Genomic DNA, 25265 nt, shown 5'->3' with positions numbered 1-25265 from the left:
TCCAACTTGTAATCTTCCACTCGAGGAATATATAGATGCACACTTGGCTTTTAAAAATTATTTCTAAAACTTTTACGGACATAGCCTGAAAACATACCAACCCTCTATTTCAATTTTACTCTTATTTGAATAAATATTTTTTCATAATTAATAATGTGCTTTTGTGACTAATTTTATTTTTTAAGAAAAAAATTAAACTTAAAATTAATATTGTTTACAAAAAGTAGATTATAAATATAAAATCTATTGATATATCAAAAATCTTAATTTTTAAAAAGAAAAAAATGATAAAATTCAAAGTAACCATTCCATATTTATAAAGAAAAATTAATTATAGAATTGTATAAATTTAATTTATTTAGATGACTTTTTAAAAAAATATTTAAACATAAATCACGTGAAAGTCAGCAACCATTTTCCTAATTTCAGTTTATGATTTTAACTTCAGTTGCGGATTTTTGTAATCCTAACACACACTTAGGCTTGTGTTCTTATACTTTGCCATTTCATGTCACCAGGATCATGGCGTCTCAGGCGTGTCAACCTCTGTTATCCTCGTCTTCTCAATCCCACTCGCTCCATCACCTCGAAACAATATTATCAGACACCACGCTTCCCTTGTTCCAACGCCTCAGACTCGCCTTCTTCATCGAGTTCAACCTCCTCTTTCATCTCGCCGCTCCAGCCGTCTTCGTTTACATCGTCAACTACGCCATGTCCATGTCCACCCGCATCTTCTCCGGCCACCTGGGCAGTTCCGAGCTTGCCGCTGCCTCCCTCGGCAACGGTGGCATCCAACTCTTCGCCTATGGCCTCATGGTACGTACTGATCTTCTCCTTCTCAATTATTCTGTGTTTCCGAGCCCTTAATTATATTTACTGTTATTGTTATTGATTATTCTAACCGATCTCTTTGTGCGTACGTTGCATCAGTTGGGAATGGGAAGTGCAGTGGAAACACTGTGTGGGCAATCATTTGGAGCTCGCCAGTACGAGATGCTAGGCATCTACTTGCAACGAGCAAGCATCGTTCTGACTCTAGTTGGTCTGCTCGCATCCTTCTTGTACATTTTCGCCAAACCCATTTTGATCTTCCTGGGCGAGTCACCAAAAGTTGCTTCCGCGGCTGCAGTTTTCGTCCATGGCCTCATACCTCAGATCTTTGCCTATGCTATCAACTTCCCCGTTCAGAAATTCTTACAAGCACAAAGCGTGGTGTTTCCGAGTGCGGTTATATCCACAGCTACGCTAGTCGTACACCTTCTCTTAAATTGGCTTGTTGTGTACAGACTGGGGCTAGGCCTATTGGGGGCCTCCATGGTGTTAAGCTTGTCGTGGTGGATTATTGTGATTGCTCAATTTTTGTATATAGTGAAGAGTAATAGGTTCAGGCGCACTTGGGGTGGGTTTTCATTGCAAGCATTCTCCGGGTTGCCGGAGTTCTTCAAACTGTCGGCGGCGTCGGCAGTTATGTTATGCCTCGAGACATGGTACTTTCAGATTCTGGTCCTGTTGGCTGGCCTCCTTGAGAATCCTGAATTGGCTTTGGATTCACTTTCAATTTGGTAAGTCTTTTTCATTGATTTGCGCTTGATCATTGATTCAAGTTATTGTTATTCAAATTATTCTGCGAAAACTAACGTCAAACTATATCAAGACAGAGTGAACCGCTGGCATCGCACTCTAACAAATTATTCTCATTGTTAAAAGAGCTCTAAAATTTTTTTATAAGGTGGCTTTTCACGTCACCCCAGGCAAAGAGTTTGTGATCCCAAACTTAGATAATATGATTTGGTCATGCATATCGCGATATATAATTACAGAAATATTGGAGGTCATGTTATGGACGAGTTGTCTTATTCTCAACGGAGAGGTAATTTTTGTTTATATGCTTATGGAACGTTCTGAAAGAATCAATGCAGAGGTCCGACGATAAGGATCACAGGTCTAGGCACACTTTCATTTGATTCCAATATCCTATACCAAATTATTGTTTTAAAGGTCACCGTACCATTGAAAAATACAAACTGACAGACAAAAGAGCATCTGCAAGGATAAAATATGGAGTATTTTAAGTGATCTGAAAAGCCAGAGAAGAAAATAATTATATTAATCTTAGACATTGCTTTTTGAGTTTAAATTAAGATTTCCACACAAACACACACACACACTGCAGAAAGATATCTGCGGCTTAATTATTATCTGTATATCGCTAACTACTACCACCACTCGAATTAGAATCCTTTCATTCATGCATGACGATAATTTATCGCTGGAATTGATATAATTTACTGCGCATGCTAGAGAAAAATGAAGTGTGTGAATCAAGGGAAACCGAAAGGAGAAGCATGAATATGCTGCAGCTTACTTAGCTGCTTACTCTGATTTAAAACATCCAGGGAAATCAATGTTAGATTAGGTTCATATGAACGTAAGAGCTTAGCAGTGATACTTACTTTCAGAGACGAATTAACGAATGCAGCACAATGATATCTGGAGGGGTATTCATGATCTCAGTTGGATTCAATGCGGCCGCAAGGTGGGAACCCCAGAACCTCAACTCACATTCCCTTGCTTGACATAATTCCAAACTAAAAATGTTTGAAAAAAGAACTCATCAGTGAAGTGTATATACATCTGCATGCAGTGTGAGAGTGGGGAACGAAGTGGGAGCAGGACATCCCAAAGCTGCAGCGTTTGCAGTGGTGGTGGTGACGTTAATCTCATTCAGCATATCAGTGATCGCAGCAATAGTCGTGCTTGCACTGCGAGACGTCATCAGCTATGCCTTCACAGAAGGAGAAGCCGTGGCTGCTGCTGTCTCGGATCTTTGTCCCCTATTAGCCATTACCCTCCTTCTTAATGGAATTCAGCCTGTTCTTTCTGGTGATATATATATAGATATATCTCTGCGTCTTGTTCAATTGGTAGCATGTTATTAACATGCCAATCTAATTCCTGGCGAGAGTTTTATCGTGATATTTTTATAAGTGGAAACATGAAATAAAGATGGTGGTTATGGTTCATGAAGGAGTGGCTGTTGGTTGCGGATGGCAAGCTTTGGTGGCATACATCAACGTGGGATGTTACTACGTAGTTGGGATACCTCTTGGCCTTCTTCTTGGGTTTTGCTTCAACACTGGAGCCAAGGTACGTTCTCATATCGTTCTTTCTACATGTAATGATCTGTATCATTAGATGGAGGCATTCGAAACATGAATTGGACTTTGTTTTAAGAGAAATAAACGTAGAGGAATTGTTATACTATTATGCATTCGACCAGAGACATGAGATCCGGTGACCCTGTAATTTTGTGCAGGGAATATGGTCAGGAATGATCGGCGGCACAGTGTTGCAGACAGTCATTTTGATTTGGATCACTTTTCGTACTGATTGGAATGCGGAGGTACATGCCTCGCTCCCATGGTTATTTTCCCCGCTTTTCTATTATTTTTTAATAGTGCAATCAAATCAACCTGCTTCTTAATTTTCAAAGTTTAAATATTTATGTTTTCCATTTTTAAAAATCATTAAATATCCTTGAATTTGTATAATATACAAATTTAAACAAGGTAAATTCATCTGTCAAATTGTATGGAAGATGTTGCCTTCCCAATAGGCCAATATATGGTTTGAACAACAGCTTGGTTGAATTAAACAAAATCATACTCATCATTGATTTGATAATTTAAGAAAGGGGAATGGATTGAAATGAATGCAGGTGAAAGACGCAGAGGAAAGGCTGGGCAAGTGGAATGACCTGCCGGTTGAATAACTCCGAATCATTCAGAAGTGATAAGAAGCGCAAGTTGATAGCAACGCTATCTTTGGGTTGTCATCATAATAGATCATAGATTTCTATCTTCCTGGCCCATCCATGGAGAAACCCATATTTTCGCAATAATCATTTGATTCGATGGCATAATCCTTCCACCTTAATATAAGGTATCATGGACTCAACTCAAAAATAGGGGGGGATTATATTAGAGAGGGGTGTGTGAGGATTAACTAAGGGTGTTGTGTGATGTGTGTTGCATATGTGTAGAATCCTATTTCCTGTAGGCAAAGTTTTGATAGGTTTTAAATTGTAATTACTGTTTAATTATAAGAAGAAGAAGAAACCAAAAAAATTTTCTTCTCCCTTTCCTTCTTTTTGATGACGCAAGAAAGCTGATCGACCTTGCATCTGTGGCCTTCGTTATATTAAACAATTTACTCATCATCCATGCAACGCAAAATATATAATTTTTAATTTTTAATTTTAATACGAGCTTTAAAGCTTTTTTTTTTTGGATAAAAAAAATGTTAATAGAGCTTTCCATTTTCTTTGTTTTCTGGCCAATTGAGGAAGAACTTCATAACAAAACCGGACCACCTGACAGAAAAGGCCAAACCACCAGAAGAATATGGCATGACCAGTCAAACCAAAGGGACAATCAAAAAATACATCACTAAGGACATGTATATCTTATTTCACTGTGTTTATTTTTTCTAATTATAAAACTATTTACTATTTAGACATTTTTACCGACATTTTAAAACCAAAGTAAGGTTCTTTTTTTTTTTTTGTCAGAGCCAAAGTGAGGTTCTTATTGAGTGGTTCATGTGGAAATTAAAATATTGATACTCCCTTTATTTAAAAATATAAAATATTTTTAATCGAGTCTTACCCCTCAATAAGGTAGTTACTTGTTATTAAATTAATATTATTTTTTTATGTTTACCTTTATTTAATATAACGCTTCACTTTAAAATAAATAAAAAATAATTCATTTATTAGGAACACTTTTAAACAAATACAATGATTACACATTAAAATATTACAAATGTCTTACTCTTTTTAATAGAGAGGGTATAGATTATTCCATCTTATTTGTAAGTCACTTTCTAACTATTTTATCAAAATCAACTAGTGGCAGTTAAGTTATTTATATTGTCCAATTTTTTTTTTTCAACTTGGCCTTATTAAATGAATCATTTTTAAAAATAATTTCTCTCTCATGTAACTTTTTACTCTTTGCCCATCAAAAATTATAAAAGGATGAAATTAAAAAAAATATAATTAATTATTCACTTTTTAATGCAAAGTGATTAGTAAAAAAGATTATGGATTTCTTCTCAGACTCAAGAGTGTAGTATTGGAGTGCTGTCTCATATATTTACATGATTTAAAATAACCCATATCATTCGTGACATTGGAATCATGCTGCACACATCTTAGAAGTTGCATATGTAACACTCGGGTCTCAAAATTTTAATTTAATAATAATTAAGTTTTCAGAAAATTTGCTAAACATTAAGTTGTAATGGTTGCAGATATAAAAGTTGAAGTTGCTGATCAAGAACTAGTGATAGTTAAATATTACAACTTGCGATCAAGATTCTCATATTTGTAACTGCTTTAATTATTAATTAATTTCAACTTACTCCTTATTCTTTTTAACAAGTTTTGTTGGGACATAATTATCATTAAATTAAAATTATGAAATCTAATTGCCATTCTCACTGTTTTATAAGAGACGTGAGATGTAATTTATCGTAAATAAAAATTGAACTTGGCTTTACTCGGTTACTCTGTGCATATTTGCTGGTCCTGGATCTTTCTCCAAAGAAAGACCCTTCGTAAGTGTAAATGCCATGACAGGCTTTTATGAAAATAACTATAGGTAAGGACTAAGGTAACTGCTTTTTCCCTCGCTACAAATAACTTTTTTTAACGTTGGGAAAAAAAAAATCAAATGGCACAAGCAGGACCCTCCAATAGAGATATGGCCAGTATGGAGTTGTTAATTAATCTCAATGCCGTCGAGCCAGTCCTTTTAAATTTAAAAATAATTAAGGCTGACTTATTATTTTAAGATAGAAAATGATAATTTAGAAGCTTAAGAAAACTAATCATTTTAAATATATAAATAAAAGAGTTGATCTCTTAGGGCCAAAGCTAGCCCTTTTAAACCTTTTACTGTTATTTTTTTAATTTTTAATAAAAAATAAAAGGCAAAGTATCTAGTTGGAAAAAATGAAAACCCTAGATTCATTTATCTCTCCCTCCTTATTCATTTATCAAGATTTAATTGACAATGCTAGTATAGTCTAATTTTTGTTATTATTAATTTTAATGTTACTATTTAATATTAGATTTGAATGTTTAAGTTTTACACTTTTGTCATAGTGTGGATTGACCTAAATTTATTTTCCCAAACTTAATCTCATGTATAATAATTTTTTATATTATAAATATGTATTTTTAGGGTTTTAAATTGAACAAGAAAAACATAGGGCTGAAGTCCGCACGGCTAGCCATGAGAGTCATGGCCGAGTCTTGCAAAATAAAACCTTAAGATATAATTAGGTTTATCAAAACCAAACTGTTTTGGCCTTGACTCTTCAAAGACTAATTTTAATTGATAGCTCTACTATTCCAACGTCACCACTAAATTATTGGGAAAGAGTATTTTAGATAAACCATTTTTTTTGGTAAACTAGATAAACTAAATTTTATCTTTTACACTAAATGTAGAGAAAGACAAAATTATGAACAGTTCAAAGAATATTTTGTAGGAAAACATTATTTTTGGCCCTTACACTTTGCTTTGTATAGGTTCCTGCTCTTTTTTTGATGCTCCATGTCCTTACATTGTTCTCCACTTACAATGTTAGTCTTTACATTTTTAAAGGAATATTGACATGACACAAATAGTATTAATAGTGTTAACATGTCAATTAACGCTGTTAATTTTGTTTTTTAATTTTTTAATAAGCAGTTTAAAAAATATATATATCAAATGAAATAAAAGGCCTGACCTAAAATCTTTAATTTTTTTTCTTACTAAAAAATTCATGTCAACATCTCTATTTCATTTGGTGTAGACTTTTTTTTGAAAAAAAAAATTGCTTATTAAATTTATGTGAACATTAGTTTGACACATAAATACAAATTAATGGTGTTAATTAACATATCAGCATTATTAATGTCATTTGTGCCATGTCAGTGTCCTTTTAAAAATGTAGAGATTAACATTGTAGGTGGAAACAAGTACAAGGATTTGGAATATCGAAAAAAAAAATACAAGGAGCTATACTAAAACCTAAGTAAGGTGTAGGGATTAAAATAGTGTTTTTCATGTTTAGCCACCATTATTTACCAAGTCATGCTTACCAAATTTTCATACATAATATAAATATAATATTCTTTTGTCTTAATTTATAAGACACATTTAAATAAAAGTATGCATATTAATAAAACTTATTAAATACACTTTATAATTTATTTTGAAAGATATAAACTTTCAAAAATATCATTCATTCAATTTTTCATTTAGAAAGAGAAAATGTAATGTTAAGAGTAATTTTAAAAAAATATTGTTACTGAAATATTATTTTTATTAAAGTATCTTATATTTTATGATGTTGAATAGATCTTTTTCAAAAATATTTTATAATTTAGAAGAGAGAGAAATAGAATAAGTCTAGTTCCGGCAATGCTCATCACATCATGAACAATCTAGACCAACCTAATTTTTATAATCTAGATGATCTAGATTTATTAATTTTATTTTTATATTTATTAAATAATAATAAATTTATCCTATCATCAATCTAGATAATATAAGTTTAATTTAAATGATATAATTTAATATTAATTTTTTTTATTATTTTTATAATTAACTATCCAAATATTTTCTATACAGTATAGATTTAAAATTTTCAAGTTGCAAATTTTTTTAAAGTGCTAGTTTAAAAATTATTTTTATTTTTATTCTTTAATATTATATTTATTAAAATAAAATATTTATAAAAGTTCTAAAAAATTACTATGAAATTTAGACTTTTTATGATATATCTAGATAGTCGATTAATAAAAAATTAAATATTAAATTAAATTATTTAAATTAAATTTATATTGTATAAATTGATAATAAGATAGATTTATTCAAAAATTATAATTTTTCATAATAAATTTCAAATAAAATATAAAAATAAAATCTTAAAATTTAAACTGCAAAAATTTGAACGGTCAAGCTGCCCATCAATGAAACCAAAAGCATAATAGAATAGAATCCGTTTTAATATTTAATATTTTTGAGAGTAAAGTCGATAATTTGAGTTGGTTAGGTTTATTTGAGTTGAGTTCAATTCAGATTGAATTTATTTAGATCAGACTTAAAGTATCTTATCTTTTTTAAAAAGTTTATATAGCCAAACCTAGCCCTAATACTTTTCAGTTTTAGTTTTATTTGGACTGGCTCAAATATCCAAAATTTTTTTTAAATTTTTTTCTTTATTTTTAAATTAATTTTAATTTTTAAATAATTCTATTGAGTATAAAATATTATTTTAACCTTAAAAAAATAAAATAAAAATAACTTATCAAGTTTATATTTAAGTAGCTCGATTGCTGTTTTGTTATATTGTGTATAATTTATTTATGAATACATTCTTTACTTGTAAATTAGTGTCTTAATTATTTAAATATTTCTTTTATCATAGTCATATATAAATTTTTTATATATTCTAATTAAATTATATTATTTTAATTATGATCAAGTTTATTTTAATTCAATCACAGTTAGATTATTAATTTAAAATTATTGTCCTAATTTATTTAAAGTTTTTAATAACTTTTAAGTAAATAGTACTTTTTATTTTTATAAATGTAAAAAATAGACATCATTATATTATATAAAGCACAATTATTTAATTATGAATAAAATATTATTATTTTGGAATCATTTTTCTTTAACTTTTATATTATTTAACCTTTACATACAATAAATTTTTATTTTAATTTATTTTTAATTTTTAACTAAGTCTAGCATGCATAATAATTAATTAATTATTTAAAAATATTATTTTATTTATTACATTTATCTAATAGTATAATCAAGAATTTGTATGTGCCCAAATTTTACTTTTACTTTAAAATTAATTATTTTATTTTATAAAAAATATAAAATTAATTTTTTATATGCAAATGATGTATAAGATTCAAAATTTTATTTAAAAAAACAGGGTGTTAAAATATAAAAATTAATATTAAAATATATTTTAAATATTATTTTAAAATATTTTATTGATTGAAAATAATAAAGATATGACAATGTAAATTTTTTAATTTTTTAAAAATAACTATAATAATATACTCAAATATATAGTATTTTGATAAAAATTAAAAAAATTAATTAATATTTATTATATTTTATATATTTTTTAAAAAAATATTTTTAAATTTTAATATTTGGACTAAGTTTGAACTTGATCGGACTTGATTCAAATTTTTTTAAATTTATTCTGAACAAGCCTAAATATTAAAATATTAATTTTTTTTTTTTGAATTTCATCTTAAATTTTTTGAATTAGTCAGTGAAACTTAATTTAAATTATCGGCTTTATTTAAGAGTGACAAGTTGCAGATATACCAAACAATTGACGTCATTGATGGTCAAAAAGTGCAAAACATTCCAACTGCCTTTCCATTTGGAGCAATCAAAATAGGCTGCGATGACTAATTCATAACACTACCTACCACATCCACGGCGATTTACGATTTACTCTCTCGTATTTTTATTGAAAGAATATTTTTTATTAAAAAATATAAAATATTTTTAATTAAATTTTTTTCTTTAATAAAATAATTACTTCCTTTTTAACTAATCTTATCTTTTCATATTTATATTTATTAAATACCTTATAATAAATATAAAATTATTATCAATAAAAACACTTAAAAGAAAGATAATAATTATATTTTAAAATATTAAAAATATTTTATATTTTTAAATGGAAGGAGTAATAATTAACTCACTAATATTTTTGTTATAAAACACCCTCAATTAATTGACTTTAGTTAAAGAATGATAATTAATTTATCAAACATGTTTTAATGTTTTTTTAAACTTTTCTTGTTACGAATAGGAAAAGAGATATATAGATAGAATAAGTGATAAAATTAAATTTATAATTTAGAAAAATTGAAAAAATAATAATAAACGACTTTCCAATTATCTTATATTAAAGGTCAAAGGATTTATGTAAAAAATATTTATTCTATTTTAATTTATAAAGCACTTTTAAATAAAATTATATGTATCAATGAATCTTATTAAATATGTTTATAATTTTATTTTTTAAAATTAAAAATATAAAATCTTGAAAATATTTTTTATTTAATACTTAATTTGTGAAAAAATATTGAAGAAAAATAATATAATAAAAGTAAAATTAATAATTTTTTATTAAAGTATTTTATATTTTAAAATGTTAAATAAATATATTTTAAAAATAGGGTCGGGGTATTGATGAGGTCTGCAAAAATGATTTATAAAAGGGATTAAATGAGTACTTTTTTTATTTAAAAATATAAAGTATTTTTTAAGAATTAAATATTTAAAAATATAAGACATTTTAAATTTTGAGTCTTTTAAAGTGTAATCATTATTTTTTTAATATTACTTTTAAATAAATTACTTTATATTTTTTTCAAGATAAAATATTTTATTAAATAAAATTAAATATATAAAGATAAGATTAGTTGAAAGATAAGTAAATATTTTATTGATATAAAATTTAATTAAAAATATTTTATATTTTTTTTAAAGTAGGGAGTATTTTTACATACGAAACTCACGAGGCATCAATAATTAAAGGACCGCCGGCAGCTTAGGACTCGTGGCGGTCATATTCAATTTGGAAGTGATGATTAATACCTTTTAAACCCCTGATAATTATGAAAATGCCAAAAATGAATGATTGTGACCACAAAGTATTAATATTGCGCTCACCTACTCCAATTGAAATCCAACTACCATATATTATCTCTACTTTTAAATATGAATTAAATTATATATTTAATTTTTTAACTTCACATAACGATTTATTTTAATTTCTTATTTTTATAAAATATTTTTTAATCTGTTAATTTTATGCCAATAAATTTTTACATTAAATTTTTAAATATTAACAAATTATTTTTAAATATTAATGTATTGAGTTTAATTTTTTTAAAAATAATAATAATTGACACAAAAAATAATTATTTAATCCTAACAATATTAAGTTTAAAGGTTTTAAAAAATATTTTACAAAATTGAAGGATTAAATTAAAACCTTATATAAAATTAAAGGATTGAAAGTATACTTTAGTTTTAAATATAAAGCAAAATAATTAATTCATACAACTTTAAACAATTGATTAAGTATAATAATTATACTTGAAGTTAAAAAAATAGACTAGATTATCTCTATAATTAATGAAACAAATTTATTTAATGAAAATGGATACAATCTGCTTATGGTAAAACTTTATATGGGTTTGATGTACTTTTATCTTCAACAAATAGTCTAGCATTTAATGCGAGGTGAAGTACACGGTTGTCTAGTTGGTTAAATGCTATTAATCAAAATAGTAATTCTCTATTCTTAACAATAGGGCCTAGAGACTTCTTGGTTCGTCATGCTATTGCTCTTGGTTTACATACAACTACATTGATTTTAGTAAAAGGTGCTTTGGATGTGCATGTGGTTCCAATCTATCTTAACTCGTTTTTATAGTTTACACACTTTTGTATTACCTCTTCTTATTATTGTATTTATGTTAATTCACTTTCCAATGATATGTAAGCAAGGCATTTCTACCCAATAGCTATTCCATCCCTATTATCCATTGAACTTGCTCTAAACAATCTCCTTTTTGTTGGATTATTGCCAATGTAATCATAAAAGGCTAATTTTTTGATAATTTTAGACCAAGCTTCTGATAAACTTTGATTTTCGGCTAGCCCAGCAATAACTCTTTAATATATTTCTTGCTCTTGTGATATTTTGTACCCAAAGCAAACGCACTACCAAGTCGTGCTACATCCCTCTCAATTAGTTTATAGTGTCATTGTAAAGAATATTTATCTTGAAATTTATAATTTTAGTTATAAGTAAAAAAAAGACATACTGTATGATATTTCCTCTATCCCAGATTATAAAATAATTTGAGACTGGATTATATATACCAATAAAACACAATAACAACACTTTTACAAACTTGTTTTTTTAAATAAAATTATAAACTTTTAAAAATGTTCTTACACAATTAATTATTATACTATAATATCATTTTAATTCTTTCTCTACTTAAATAGTAATAGTAATATTATAAATGTATCATTAATTAAACTTTATTTTTTTTAAATTATCTTATATCTTAGGATAATAAAATATCTCCAGAATTATTTTACAATCTAAGATGAATAAAATAGTTATGATACCCTTGAGCCTCAGAGTAAATGGGTCTATTTGAAGTTATTTTTATTTTATTATTCTGAGAGCTAATATTTTATAAAACATGTTGTGAGAATAAAAAATAATAAAAATATTTTTTTATAATTTTTTATTTTCTAGAACAATAATTTCAAAACATCTGAAAGTTATTTTTATTTTTTATTCTTAAAATAATATTTTATTTTTTTGCTTTTTAAAACACTGTTTAAAAACAAGTTACTAAATAATTTTTTCTTTTATATTAATTTTTAAAATAAGTTGTCAAGTCCTATATCTTTCTTGCCGTACTGCATTACTCATTCAAAACCTGCGTTTAATCTTCCCCTCTGTCTGGTAAAAAAAAAAAATTCTTTCTCTCTGTAAAAATATTTGTTCTGCTTTCGCATCCCATACTTAAACGTCAGTATATTTCTTCCATTCAAAAGTTTAATTTTATTGCCTTGTTGAAGGTTGTATATTGTGTGTACACAATTCTTTTTAAAATTTTCCACTCTTCAGGCGCAGGATCCTCTTGCAAGAGACTGAAAGCAGAGAATGCACTGATTAAAGGAAATCATTGAAAAGGAAATGAAAAGGGCGAGAGAGGAAGGGGGGGGGGGATGGAGAGGGATTGTGACATGGTTTGATTTTTCGGTTTACATGAATTTTGCTCCCTATGTCATTCCATGGAATAGCATTTTACCAAATTTCGTTTCATCGAAATAAAAACAAGCGATCACACGTGTGAATACTCTTCAAAATTTCATCCGACAGCTTGTTCGTTGAAAGGGGGGAAAAAAGTAAGAAACAAACGAGGAAGCTTAATCAATCACTAATCAATCAAACTTTTATATATGCATTGTCTTCGCTTCTGCTGTGCTCTGGCGGTTTCAGGTTTTAGAGTAGGAGTTCTGTGGCTAACAGGGACATCCCTCGGTTCCCACACAGCTTCTATTCTTCCAAGTGTTTGTTTTGGTGGTCCCTCGCATACACACAACAGCCTCCTCCTCCTTCAAACAAACCAAAGTTTAAGGCTTTCGCATGGGTTCCGTGAACGACGATGTTCGTCAGCCGTTGTTGCCGCGTAGCGACCTTCCGACTTCGTCGGATCAATCTTTCACGTCCAAGCACCACTCTAATGCCGACCTCGAAAGAATCCTCTCCGATTCCACCGTCCCTTTCCGGCGCCGTCTCGGTCCCGCCACTTGGATCGAGTTCAAGCTCCTCTTCTACCTGGCCGCTCCGGCCGTCGTCGTCTATTTGATCAACTACGTCATGTCCATGTCCACCCAAATCTTTTCCGGCCACCTCGGCAACCTCGAGCTCGCCGCTGCTTCCCTTGGCAACACCGGCATCCAAATCTTTGCATATGGCCTCATGGTTCTCTTTTCCTCTCTGTTTTCATCATTCTGTTTCAAAAACCGTAAAAAAGAAAGAACTTTGCCGTGTCTGTGATTGATATACTGTTGTTTCTACACTAAACATACAAAATAATGGGGCACGATTTGGGGGATGAATGGTGAGGTCAACTCTTGATTAACTGGTGATTTTGATGATCTGATGAACAGCTGGGCATGGGAAGCGCCGTGGAGACGCTGTGCGGACAAGCTTACGGTGCCGGTAAGTACGAAATGTTAGGAGTTTACTTGCAGAGATCGACAATCCTGCTCACGTTAACAGGAATACTGTTGACCGTCGTGTACGTCTTCTCCGAACCCATTCTGATATTACTGGGAGAATCGCGGAGGATTGCTTCCGCTGCTGCAGTCTTCGTGTATGGCCTGATCCCTCAAATCTTCGCTTACGCTGTGAACTTCCCCATACAGAAATTCCTTCAAGCTCAGAGCATAGTGGCACCGAGCGCGTACATATCAGGAGGCACCCTTGTGATTCACCTGGTGTTGAGCTGGGTTCTTGTGTACAAGGCTGGGCTGGGATTGTTGGGGGCGTCGTTGACGTTGAGTTTGTCGTGGTGGATTATTGTGATAGCACAGTTTGTGTATATTGTGAAGAGCGAAAGGTGTAAGTACACGTGGCAAGGGTTCACGACGCAAGCATTTTCGGGGTTGCCGGAGTTCTTCAAGTTATCGGCGGCGTCCGCGGTGATGTTATGCCTGGAGACCTGGTACTTCCAGATTCTGGTTTTGCTGGCGGGTTTGCTCCCTGATCCTGAAATTGCCCTCGATTCCCTCTCCATCTGGTGAGTGATTCCTTTCTTCCCCACTTCTGCATCCATCCGTCTCACCATCCGATTATTTGAAGTGATGAAGATTACAGATTAATTTCGTTTTTCTTCATCAAGCTTGGTCGTCTCCTTCCCCTCATGTTTTTGACTCCACTGATTTAAATTTTTTAATTAACCAACATTTTTTTACAATGTGTTAGATTTGACTATCTAGCTCAAATTGAAGCGTCGATAAATCAAATCATCAAGCAAATCCTATAAACATTTTTTTTTTAAAAAAAAGAGGTAAACAAGTCCATGTCAGTTTTTTTTTTTTTAATCCCATCAAATATTTCCCCACACGGAAGAGATTCTGCCCATGCATCACACACAATGCACATGGTAGGTACATGTTAAGCCATTTAGAAGTTGATCTTAAACCCCTTTCACCAAGGGGGAGATCATGCCTTGCCATTTCAGCTATAATTGATTGGCAAATGATATAATACTAATTAATACAAACGTGTGTGTGATTCTGAAATAATAAATTTAAATATCGATATATTATCTGCCAAAAATGATCAAATTACGCTTTTTTCCTCCATCTTTTATTTTTAATGCTTTGAATTTTGATTTGATATGCTTAAATGGTATTTGAGCTCCTATAACATGACTCAGGGTCCAAGCCTTCAATTGGTATGGGAGGAATATAAAGAGAAGAGTAAATTGAGGGAGAAAAGTAAAGAAAAAGACATTCTCTTCTCCTAACATACAGTTTTTCTTTTTAGTTTTCTCCCTTTTAATAAAAAATTAGAAAAAAAAAACTAAAAGAATATATTTTTCTCTCCTTCCTAATTTTTTCTCATCCAAAGCAATGCCTGAGAACAACTATTTCCTCCCTTCGTTCCAGTTTTTAGATTTCTTGTGTCTTTATTTATAAGGCTTATCGGCTATTGCTATGTTTTAAGTGCAATTAAAATGTTTTCACTGGAATATCCCTTATAAAGAATCAAAATTACCTATTTTGTTTAGCAAAGATGCAATTTTTTATGGTGGCTTTTGATTGTGGGTAGAACCAAAAGGATTAGACAAAAATTTAATTAGAGACAGGAGGGAGTATTTTTTCCTCCAATGGTTTTCTGGGTCAAATTGGGATGTTCAATAGGGAGAAAGATCCAAATTTACTACTACTTGATAGCCTTCATTCTTTAGAGCACAAATTTCCTGTCATTTCTACATTCTTCGTACGTTTTCTTTGTTGACCTTTAGCGGAACCCAATTCAAAATTGGACTCTTGTTGATATTACCTGTGGCGGCCGTTAACTGCGTCAGGATCATATCCACAAACCCCATTCTTGGCCGTTTCCACTTCCCATTATTTTCCTTCCAATTTAATGAAAATGAACCTTCACCTATATTATTTTCTCTGCCCTCTCCAACATCAAAAGTCTTTCTCTATCTTTACTTGCCAGTTCCGCTGTTCACACACGTACCATTTCAACAAAAAGACACGTACCCCATGAAGTCCAGGTGTAGATTCATTCAGCTCGAACACTTAATGTCAAAAGACAAGGAAAATTAATGTCTTCTCCATGGGGGCCACCAAAATGATCTCTGTCTTTGTTTTCTTTGTTTGGGGTCGCCACGGATTAACAAGTTGACAGCTGAAACTGTTGTTTGCTGCCCTGCCAGCCAGGCTTGACAAGTTTTAATAAATTTGTTCCTTGGGTTTCTGAGTGCAGCACCACAATATCCGGATGGGTGTTCATGATATCTGTTGGATTCAACGCAGCTGCAAGGTTAGTGTTTTAGAAGTTAACGAAGTCTTTGGAAATTTCCCTCTCGTTCGGCAAGTTTGATTATATATGATGATAATGAGTGAGTGTTGGGGCGAGAACGATGCAGTGTGAGAGTGAGCAACGAGCTGGGAGCAAGACATCCAAAATCAGCAGCATTCTCTGTGGTGGTGGTGACGATCCTATCGTTCATCATATCTGTTATTGTGGCGGTGGCCGTGCTCATTTTACGCGACGTGATCAGCTATGCCTTCACAGAAGGTGAAATCGTTGCCGCTGCTGTCTCTGATCTTTGCCCTCTCCTCGCACTTTCTATCGTCATCAACGGCATTCAGCCTGTTCTGTCAGGTAACTTGTTTCACTTCAATTCTCCAGATCACTTGCGCTTCGGTTACGCACGAGTCTCCTGTTTAGAAACTAATGCAAGTGCAAAATTTGGCTGTGCAAACGCATAATAAAGGTGTGGCTGTTGGTTGTGGATGGCAAGCTTTTGTTGCATATGTAAACGTGGGCAGTTATTATGGAGTTGGCATACCATTAGGTTGCATCATGGGTTTTGTCTTCAAGCTCGGTGCCAGGGTATGTTAGGTTTTGTTCACTCCAATGCTTTTGTGGGGAAATCTGTCGGGTTTTTGCTTGTATTCAGTGATTGGTATTGTGCTAATTGAAACTGGGGGGCCTGTGAACAGGGAATATGGGTGGGAATGCTGGGTGGCACGATCATCCAAACAATCATTTTGCTTTGGATCACACTTAAGACGGACTGGAATAAAGAGGTAACAGAGTGGCTAGGGTCCTCTGATGTTTTGGGAGCCTGTGAGGGTCACCGTCTTATGGAATTTTTGTGAAATTGCAGGTTGAGGAAGCGGTGAAGAGGTTGAACAAGTGGGAGGGCAAGGAGGGACCACTTCAAAAGAATTGAAATACGCTGCGTTAGTCCATTCAAGACGGCCTTCCTCCCATCTTTAATTTTTCGCTCCATCCAATATTTGTATGGAGAGACGCCTTTTTTTCTTTAAAAAAAAAAATTAATAAAAGGATGATTCAATCACTCCACTAAGATTACAATACAGTTGCATCAAACTGCACTTTTCTTTCCCCTTCCTCAATAATCAGTAGCGCCACTGTAGGGCGATGCCCTTGATAACAACGTGGCCTTCCACAATACGCGCACTCTGGTTCTTGGCTTAAAATTACAATTGCTACCCATTGAAATTCTCTGTATACATATATGTACTGATTGGCTGGTACTGTGTCTAAATGCGACTGAAAAAATGAGAGTTATGGTAGACCTCTTGATTGTAGGAAACTCTTGAATTGACATTCGTTTAATGGTCATGTTGATCAGGCTAGCCATCCGTACGTAATTTATCAAGGCTTTGCACTGAATGGATATTGATTAAGAACTAATAGCGCGGCCGATTTTTTTTTTTTTTTCCACAATGGACGCGTCATCCCTGGTTTTCTTTTCAACATAATTGCTTCCAGGGATTAAATGAAGACAACGAGCACGAGTTTGATGGATTTGGAGCACGAAAAGGAGGAATTGTTCAAGAGAATTAGGTGCCTGAAAAGCTCCGCAAGTTTGCATTTTAAAACTTCCCATAGAGCTAAAACGGACTCTTTCTCCTCCCTTGCTATAAAACATTGGGGGTATCCAATATTCATGGGCCTACAAAAGCCCGGATCTTTTGTCCCTTCCACTAATGGTGAGGAAGAAAAAAAAAAAAAAAAAGAACACCTGTGTTCAGTTTGGAATTGGAGAGCTGGTTCTATTTCGGACAAAGTAGATTAGGCGTCGTCATAAACGCATAATCAAAAGAGGGGAGGAAAGGATGAGCAAAAGATTACCTTTGTCTCAAACCACCATTATCATATCAATAAAGCTCCTTTAGCAAGTTCCTTCAAATAATGAACTTCACCTTTCTTCGTGATGCCTTTTTTTCCCATCAATGTCAACGTCCTATTTGCTTGTTTTTCCTATTTTAACACTTTAACCCAACCATTAATATTTGCACTGCAGATTTTAGATATCCCATAAATTTGTTATTACATGCCCATGAACATAATCAGCTGTTAATTGTTATACTGTTAAATATTTGTACTACTATTCACTATTTACTATATATCAATAATCAATATGAATATAAAGCACCGGAATCAAATTATTGAATTTATAAATGACTCTTTTGGTGTGAAATTAAATGCCTGATGGATCCAACTCTAAGCCATTAAAAAAGATAAATAATAGTACTGTTTTTGTTTTAAATTATAAGTCATTTTTAAATAAAATTTTATATATTAATAAAGTTCGTTAACTACACTTTATAATTTTATTTTTTTAAAATAAAAATATAAAATTTTAAAAATATTTTTAATTTAATATTTTATTGATAAAAGAACATTGAAGAGAAAAAATATAAAAAAAATATTATTAAAAAAATATTATTAATAAAATTTTATTTTTACTGATCGATTTTATATTTTAATATTAAATTATTTTTAAAAGTGTTTTATAATTTGAAGTGAGAAGAGTATAAATGAGAATGCAAGCAGGATGAACAGTCCAAAGTGATTTTGTGGCGGTGGGTCACGTGCAGACGAGACCACACATTAAGGGACCATGCACTCACATAAGAAGCCGTGGCTGCAAGTGTCTGTCTTATTTTTTAACGATTAATATTTATGTTAGCTAGATTTCTTTTTACGTAATTATCGGAATCTAAATCTAAAGTGGAATTAAAGCGGATTGTCCAAAATAAATTAAGTGGAATCGCAGTTTTAAAGCAGCCAACTTTATTGCGCGCCATGCGTGTCACAGAATATGACGTTTCAAAGTACGCGCTCGTTGCGCCAATTCGACACTATTTGGAGCTGGATCGTCAGAATTATTTTTTAATCATCAGCAATCTTAGTTTCATACTCTGGAAGATTACCCTGCTAGGAACATGGACTTTTATAGGGCAGCAATATGCTGATTTCCTGCCCAATCAATGCATTTCAATTCTCCCCTAAAAACTAAAATGGCAAGATGAGTATTTTCACAGAATCATAAATCATACTCCCTCTATTTTTATATATAAAAAAATTATATTATATAATTTAAAAAATTTGATTAATTATAATAATTATATTTAAAAATAAAAAAGTGAATCAAAATATCCTGTGTTAATTAACATAACTATATATTAATTATTTTTTATTAATATAAATTATGAAAGATAATTTAAAAAATATATAATAAATATTTATTAAAATGAATGATTTTATTTATAAAAAAATATAAGTAATAATTCCTCTAATAATAAAAATATGGAAGGAGTGTATAAAGAATGAATAATATATGTACAAAGAATCCATTCATACAGCTTTAGTTTTTTTTTTTTTTTTTTTTGCCAACAACTTTATACTGGAAGATGGATTATCTTCTGCGAAAGCCGAGGGAGAGCCAGCGACAAATAAAAAGGAAAAAAAAAAAAAAGAAAAAAAGATGGATAATCTTTAACCCCAAGATCGTCCAAAGCGAGTCAAGCCGAGTTTCTGTGCCCTCCTCAGTTTTTTCCCGTAACCTCCAGTTTTAGATAACGCGGGTCGGGTAGCGGGAGGTCGAATTGGAGTTTCGAGTCATTAGGACGGCTACCGTCCACGTCAACGAAATTGGACTTTGAAATCGTTGTCAACTTTGCTCTCTGTTTCCTTCTTTTACCCCTGAATTGAATGGACTCGAGCACTCTGACCGGACTGCGACGCATCGATTCTCTGTTTCTTGCCAAATCTTAACCACCGAAGGCACCGTGAGATTCTTAATTCCACATTGTGGGCATGTTTCTTTTTCAAATGCGTTTCATTCATAGGCGTCACGTCTTCCCTGATTTTACGCTATACTCACCAAGGAGATGCTCCACTTCTTGATGTCTTGGCCCTGTTTTCTTTTCTTCTTCTTCTTCTTCTTCTTCTTTGTTTTCCCTCGGCTGCCTCTTGTAAGACCAATATTATTATAGTTTCCTTCACATCATGAAGTATGGGTTCGGAGCTGCTGAGCTTCTTTAATTATGTATTAGCTGCCAGGGCATGAGTTCTGGGTTTGCTCATGTGAGTACCGACAAAACGAAATTCGCTGCACAGCTTACGATTGACGGGTGAATTGAAGCTGGTCAAGAATGAAACACTTTATAGCTGTGCCTGGAATAATTTGGATTTGGATAATCCTTTGCGGTCTTGCTCGTTGCCAAAAGCCAGCATCTGTGAATATTGGTGCGGTTTTCACATTTGATTCGGTTATAGGTAGAGCTGCGAAGGTGGCGATGCACATGGCTGTCGATGACGTCAATGCAGACCCCATAGTTCTTAATGGGACGAAACTGAACTTGGTAATGGAGGACACCAATTGCAACGTCTTCTTGGGATCGATTGGAGGTATTGAGAATCATCCCTGCTGAAACTTAATAATTCAAAGACAGCTTTTCTAGTCTATGACATAAGTTATTCGAAATAGGATGTGTGACATTTCATCGCAGAGTAAATATTTAAAATTAAAGGGTGCAACTTTAATTGATGTAATGGAATTTCCTTTCGGTTATCTCTGGTTTTCTGCAGAAAAGGTTAGGTTCTTGGTCAATATCAAAATTTTCTCGTACTGTAAGCTATAGCAATTTCCTTTTTGATATCTTTATCTTTGTCTCTTTTAATTTCTTGCAGCAACTTATCACCTAGACAAGTGACACTTCTCGTTAAACTTTCAGTATGCTGCACTTCCTACTAAACAATCATCATTTTATGGCGCTGCTGACTGGATATCTAAGTTGTCAAATTTAACTCGGGAGTTTTTGTAGCTGTAGTTTAAACTTATCTAAACTGAGCCTTCTCTTTGTACAGCGTTTCGTATACTTGAACAAGGGGTTGCAGCCATAATTGGTCCACAATCATCTTCCATCTCTCACGTGATTTCTCAAATCGCTAACGGTCTCCAAGTGCCTCAAGTTTCATATGCTGCCACTGATCCTACCTTGTCGGCCCTCCAATTTCCTTTCTTTTTTCGTTCTGTACCAAGCGACTCTGTGCAAATGACAGCACTGGCTGAATTAATTGATTTCTTTGGATGGAGAGAGGTCATTGCCGTCTTCTTGGATGATGATTATGGGAGAAATGGAATATCTGCTCTGGGTGATGAACTTGAAAAACGGAGAATAAGGATTGCTCATAAGTTGCCTATTAGCATAAAGTTTGATATGAATGAAATCACTAACTTGCTCAATCATTCCAAAGTGTTTGGTCCTCGTGTGTATGTTGTTCACGTCAACCTAGATCCTAGATTAAGAGTTTTTAACATAGCCCACAAACTTAAAATGATGTCTAGTGATTTTGTTTGGCTTGCCACGGATTGGCTCTCTGCTACTCTAGATTCATTCTCCCCACAGAATCAGACCTCTCTCAGTGTTGTGCAAGGGGTGGTTGGACTACGTCCACACATTCCAGATTCTTTCCAGAAAAGATATTTTGTTTCTCAGTGGAAAAACATGCAGAATGAAAGCGCAGCAGCTATTGGGTTAAACCATTATGGATTTTATGCATATGATTCAATTTGGGCTGTTGCGCATTCAATTGATAAGTTTATTGAAATACATAAGAATATTACATTCTCTGTCAGTAATAACTCAAGGCTATTGAATACAGAAACCACTGACATACGGCTTGAAAAACTCAAAGTCTTCACAGGTGGATCTGATCTGATCAACATATTGTTGCAATCAAATTATACTGGTGTGAGTGGTCACCTTCAATTTAGTCCAGATAGGAATATTGTTAGTGGGGGCTATGAAGTTATCAATATCAATCAGATGGAAATTACCACGGTTGGATATTGGTCTAATGATTTAGGATTTTCAGTGGTTCCTCCTGAAACTCTTAAGAAGAAAGGATATGGTAGGGTTCCCCAAGATCAGAAGCTTAACATTATTACTTGGCCAGGTGGAATGACCGGAAGACCACGTGGATGGGTGATTGCTGATAATGCAAGACCACTGAGAATTGGAGTTCCCAGGAGAGCAAGTTTTGTTGAGTTCGTCACTGAGCTGCCTGGTAGTCATCAAATTCAAGGGTACTGCATTGATATTTTCAAGAAAGCACTGGAGTTTGTACCATATGAAGTCCCCTATGTATTTAAGCCTTTTGGGAACGGTCAATCAAACCCCAATTATGGTGCGCTTGTGCAGACGGTTGCTGACAATGTAAGAAATGCTATAATTTAGGAAGTCTGGAATTTGTTAATCTGTTTGTATTTCATGAAAGTGATGATTTAATGAGTTATCAGACAGACTCTGTCTCAAGAACTCTGGTGCTTGATAGTGGAAAAAGAGCAGATGGATGACTAGTTATATTCTGTGTGATGCTTCCTTAATGGTTCATAAACATAAAAGGTCTATGAAAGTGGAGAAATGCTGAAGATTGTTGGGTGGAGAAATGTTGAAGGCATATGTATAGGGTAAAGTGTGAGGGGAGAAGGAGCCAGAAAAGGATTAAAAATGCAATTGCTTGCAACATTGTGCCCATATGCTTTTTGTTTTCAATGCTGTAGCGTTTATTATATGATTATTCTCAATATAAAATCACTCATTTAGTTCATTGATTTTGGAAGGCAGATTTAATATCTATTGGCTGTTAGAATGTTGGGTATTTTTGAGCTTGCTTATGATAAAATATCTGTTTCAGGTATTTGATGCGGTTGTCGGAGACATAGCAATTGTGACAAACCGTACAAGGATTGTGGATTTTTCTCAGCCTTTCACATCAACTGGTCTTGTTATAGTGGCTCCAATCAAGAATGCAAAATCAAGTGCTTGGGTATTTCTGAAACCATTTACAGCGGACATGTGGTGCGTCACTGCAGCTTCATTTGTAATGATTGGAGTAGTTATATGGATTCTTGAACACCGAATCAATGATGATTTCCGTGGTCCTCCTAAGAGGCAACTTGTGACGATGTGTATGTAAGTCTTATGAACTGCTATTACAAGTTTTCAATTCTCACCGGCAGATTAATTATTGGGATTTCATTACTTTCTGCGAGTTCATTTTGAAAAATGATATTGTTGGAGATGACCCGATATTTATCCAGTGCTGTAGATTCTAACTCTATGCTGTCATTTGTTTGACAGGTTCAGCCTCTCAACCCTGTTTAAGACAAATCGTAAGTATACTTTTGGCTTTTAAATCTGTTAGTTTCTTTTTTATCATTTTCTTTCACGGAGTTCTCATGTAGTTTCCTGTCTTTCAAGCTCATTTCTTCGATCAATGATATATAGTCATATTGTGAATGTGATAGGAAAAATAGAATGGTTATGAAATTTTAGACTGCCTCCTTTTTGGCGGTGAAATCATAAGGTTTCTGGGTTCTGCATTTTCTTCTACTTGACAAAAATTTCACCTTTTCATTTGTTCAGAGGAAAATACAGTAAGCTCACTTAGTCGAATGGTGATGATAGTATGGCTTTTTCTGTTGATGGTGATCACGGCTAGCTATACAGCAAGCTTGACTTCAATTCTTACAGTGGAGCAGCTTTCATCACCCATCACTGGCATTGATAGCTTGATTGCAAGTAACTGGCCTATAGGGTACCAAGTAGGTTCGTATGCTTTCAACTATCTGACAGAGAGTCTTTATGTACAAAGATCAAGACTTGTTCCTCTAGGTAACCCTGAAGAATATGCAAGAGCTCTGCAGCTAGGGCCTTCTCGCGGAGGGGTGGCAGCTATAATTGACGAGCTTCCATACATAGAGTTGTTTCTGTCAACACAAACTGATTTTGGTATTATTGGGCAACCATTTACCAAAAGCAGTTGGGGATTTGTAAGTAGCCTTCTGATCAGAATATTACAGAAGTGATTAAAGATCAGCATACACATTGTAATGCCTGACATGAAAAAAGGTGATTTAGAACGGGAGGAGGGTCTCTCCTTTTCCATCACTTCTTAAATCTTCACCATCCATTATCATTTTATTAAATAATTTTTTTAAATTATGGAATGAATGAAGGGTAAGGATTAGGGAAGTGGAGGAAAAAGGAGATAAAGAAAAAGGAGAGAATCCTCTTCTATTTAGAATTCCCCAGAATATATATGCTAAAATCAGTGTGCTCGTTTCTTTTAACTGGGCAAAAAAAGTATTTTGTCTAAAAGGAAAATTTTGAACATGAAACATTTTCTCCTATATTTTAAAGCTAATGCTTAGTTTCGTGGCATGCATCAACTGTGAACTATGATAGCATTGCTTGACATGGGGGGCAGTTCTGCTGTTAGTACAATTCAAAACTGCAGTTTTGTCCTTCAGTTTTTGACAATGGACATAATGAAGCATGTTTGGGAACTTCATTTTATGTCATACGCTACAAATTTTCTTGAAATTTTCTGACATATTCTTGCGACAACATATCTCAGGCTTTTCAAAGAGGGTCTCCTCTCGCCCTTGATATGTCTACAGCAATTCTGAAACTCAATGAGAACGGAGAGCTTCATAAGATACGAGAGCAGTGGCTCTGTAAGATGGGTTGTCCTGAAGAAAGGAGAAGAGATTCAGAGCCTAATCAACTTCACCTGATCAGCTTCTGGGGTCTGTATCTGTCGTGCGGTATTGTCACTCTCGCTTCTCTGCTGGTGTTTCTGCTGCGAACAATTCGCCAATACATCCGATACAAGCAAAGGCAAAAAGATATTCCTTCTGGATCCCGGGAGGGATCTGGCAGTAAATGTTCCCACGTTATCTATAGCTTTTTTAGTTTCATTGATGAGAAGGAAGAAGCCATCAAGAAGATGTTCACTCGTTGTGAGAATCCAGAACAGCAGCCGACGTGATTATGATTGTGTTGCTTGAACGGATAATACTTTATAGCACGATAAGGTCTGTGTATAGTTAATAGAAGTTAGTAATAGTACTTGTAATTGTATCCTCCTTGTAGAGTTGTAGTTTTTCTTTGTAACTGTTAATGATGCGGCTGTAAACGCGGAACCTACATGTTGGATGGGAAAAAAAGTGACGTCATGGATAAACATGTTCAATTGAA

The 25265-nt window shown here is 33.0% G+C and overlaps 3 protein-coding genes across 4 annotated transcripts; all 3 read left to right on the top strand.

The window, feature by feature from the left end:
- The first annotated feature begins 464 nt into the window (after nucleotides 1-464).
- On the top strand, nucleotides 465-4140 carry LOC129315358 (protein DETOXIFICATION 40-like). The gene is made up of 7 exons (XM_054958994.1): nucleotides 465-819; nucleotides 934-1565; nucleotides 2483-2539; nucleotides 2648-2886; nucleotides 3032-3150; nucleotides 3320-3406; nucleotides 3722-4140. Exons 1-7 carry the CDS (start codon nucleotides 523-525, stop codon nucleotides 3773-3775), a joined length of 1485 nt encoding a protein of 494 aa, XP_054814969.1. The 5' UTR covers nucleotides 465-522; the 3' UTR covers nucleotides 3776-4140.
- An 8874-nt stretch (nucleotides 4141-13014) lies between these two features.
- LOC129315904 (protein DETOXIFICATION 40-like) lies at nucleotides 13015-17374 on the top strand. Its single transcript, XM_054960057.1, has 7 exons — nucleotides 13015-13629; nucleotides 13818-14449; nucleotides 16156-16212; nucleotides 16319-16557; nucleotides 16670-16788; nucleotides 16899-16985; nucleotides 17066-17374. The coding sequence occupies exons 1-7, from the start codon at nucleotides 13291-13293 to the stop codon at nucleotides 17129-17131; spliced, it is 1539 nt and encodes a 512-aa protein (XP_054816032.1). The 5' UTR covers nucleotides 13015-13290; the 3' UTR covers nucleotides 17132-17374.
- A 2393-nt stretch (nucleotides 17375-19767) lies between these two features.
- LOC129315682 (glutamate receptor 3.7) lies at nucleotides 19768-25265 on the top strand. 2 transcript variants are annotated; one of them, XM_054959587.1, is made up of 6 exons: nucleotides 19768-20625; nucleotides 21085-22436; nucleotides 22918-23195; nucleotides 23364-23395; nucleotides 23649-24134; nucleotides 24643-24780. In XM_054959587.1, the coding sequence occupies exons 1-5, from the start codon at nucleotides 20370-20372 to the stop codon at nucleotides 24089-24091; spliced, it is 2361 nt and encodes a 786-aa protein (XP_054815562.1). In that variant the 5' UTR covers nucleotides 19768-20369; the 3' UTR covers nucleotides 24092-24134; nucleotides 24643-24780. The 2 variants fall into 2 exon arrangements, with proteins under 2 accessions (XP_054815562.1, XP_054815561.1); XM_054959586.1 differs by having other exon boundaries at nucleotides 19775-20625; nucleotides 23649-24055; nucleotides 24643-25265.

The sequence above is a fragment of the Prosopis cineraria genome, unplaced genomic scaffold, assembly GCF_029017545.1.
Source record: "Prosopis cineraria cultivar Desert tree isolate PC_DT_omini unplaced genomic scaffold, ASM2901754v1 PC7, whole genome shotgun sequence".
Lineage (NCBI taxonomy): Eukaryota > Viridiplantae > Streptophyta > Magnoliopsida > Fabales > Fabaceae > Prosopis > Prosopis cineraria.
Note: the sequence above shows the minus strand (reverse complement) of the source record. Positions and strands in the feature narration are given on the sequence as shown.

Coding starts and splice junctions, on each gene's coding strand:
- LOC129315904 (XM_054960057.1), top strand. CDS start 13,291: ATGGGTTCCGTGAACGACGATGTTCGTCAGCCGTTGTTGCCGCGTAGC. Junction 13,630..13,817: donor TCTTTGCATATGGCCTCATG/GTTCTCTTTTCC, acceptor TCTGATGAACAG/CTGGGCATGGGAAGCGCCGT. Junction 16,789..16,898: donor TCTTCAAGCTCGGTGCCAGG/GTATGTTAGGTT, acceptor GCCTGTGAACAG/GGAATATGGGTGGGAATGCT.
- LOC129315358 (XM_054958994.1), top strand. CDS start 523: ATGGCGTCTCAGGCGTGTCAACCTCTGTTATCCTCGTCTTCTCAATCC. Junction 820..933: donor TCTTCGCCTATGGCCTCATG/GTACGTACTGAT, acceptor ACGTTGCATCAG/TTGGGAATGGGAAGTGCAGT. Junction 3,407..3,721: donor GTACTGATTGGAATGCGGAG/GTACATGCCTCG, acceptor AAATGAATGCAG/GTGAAAGACGCAGAGGAAAG.
- LOC129315682 (XM_054959586.1), top strand. CDS start 20,370: ATGAAACACTTTATAGCTGTGCCTGGAATAATTTGGATTTGGATAATC. Junction 23,396..23,648: donor AACCCTGTTTAAGACAAATC/GTAAGTATACTT, acceptor TCATTTGTTCAG/AGGAAAATACAGTAAGCTCA. Junction 24,056..24,642: donor CCAAAAGCAGTTGGGGATTT/GTAAGTAGCCTT, acceptor AACATATCTCAG/GCTTTTCAAAGAGGGTCTCC.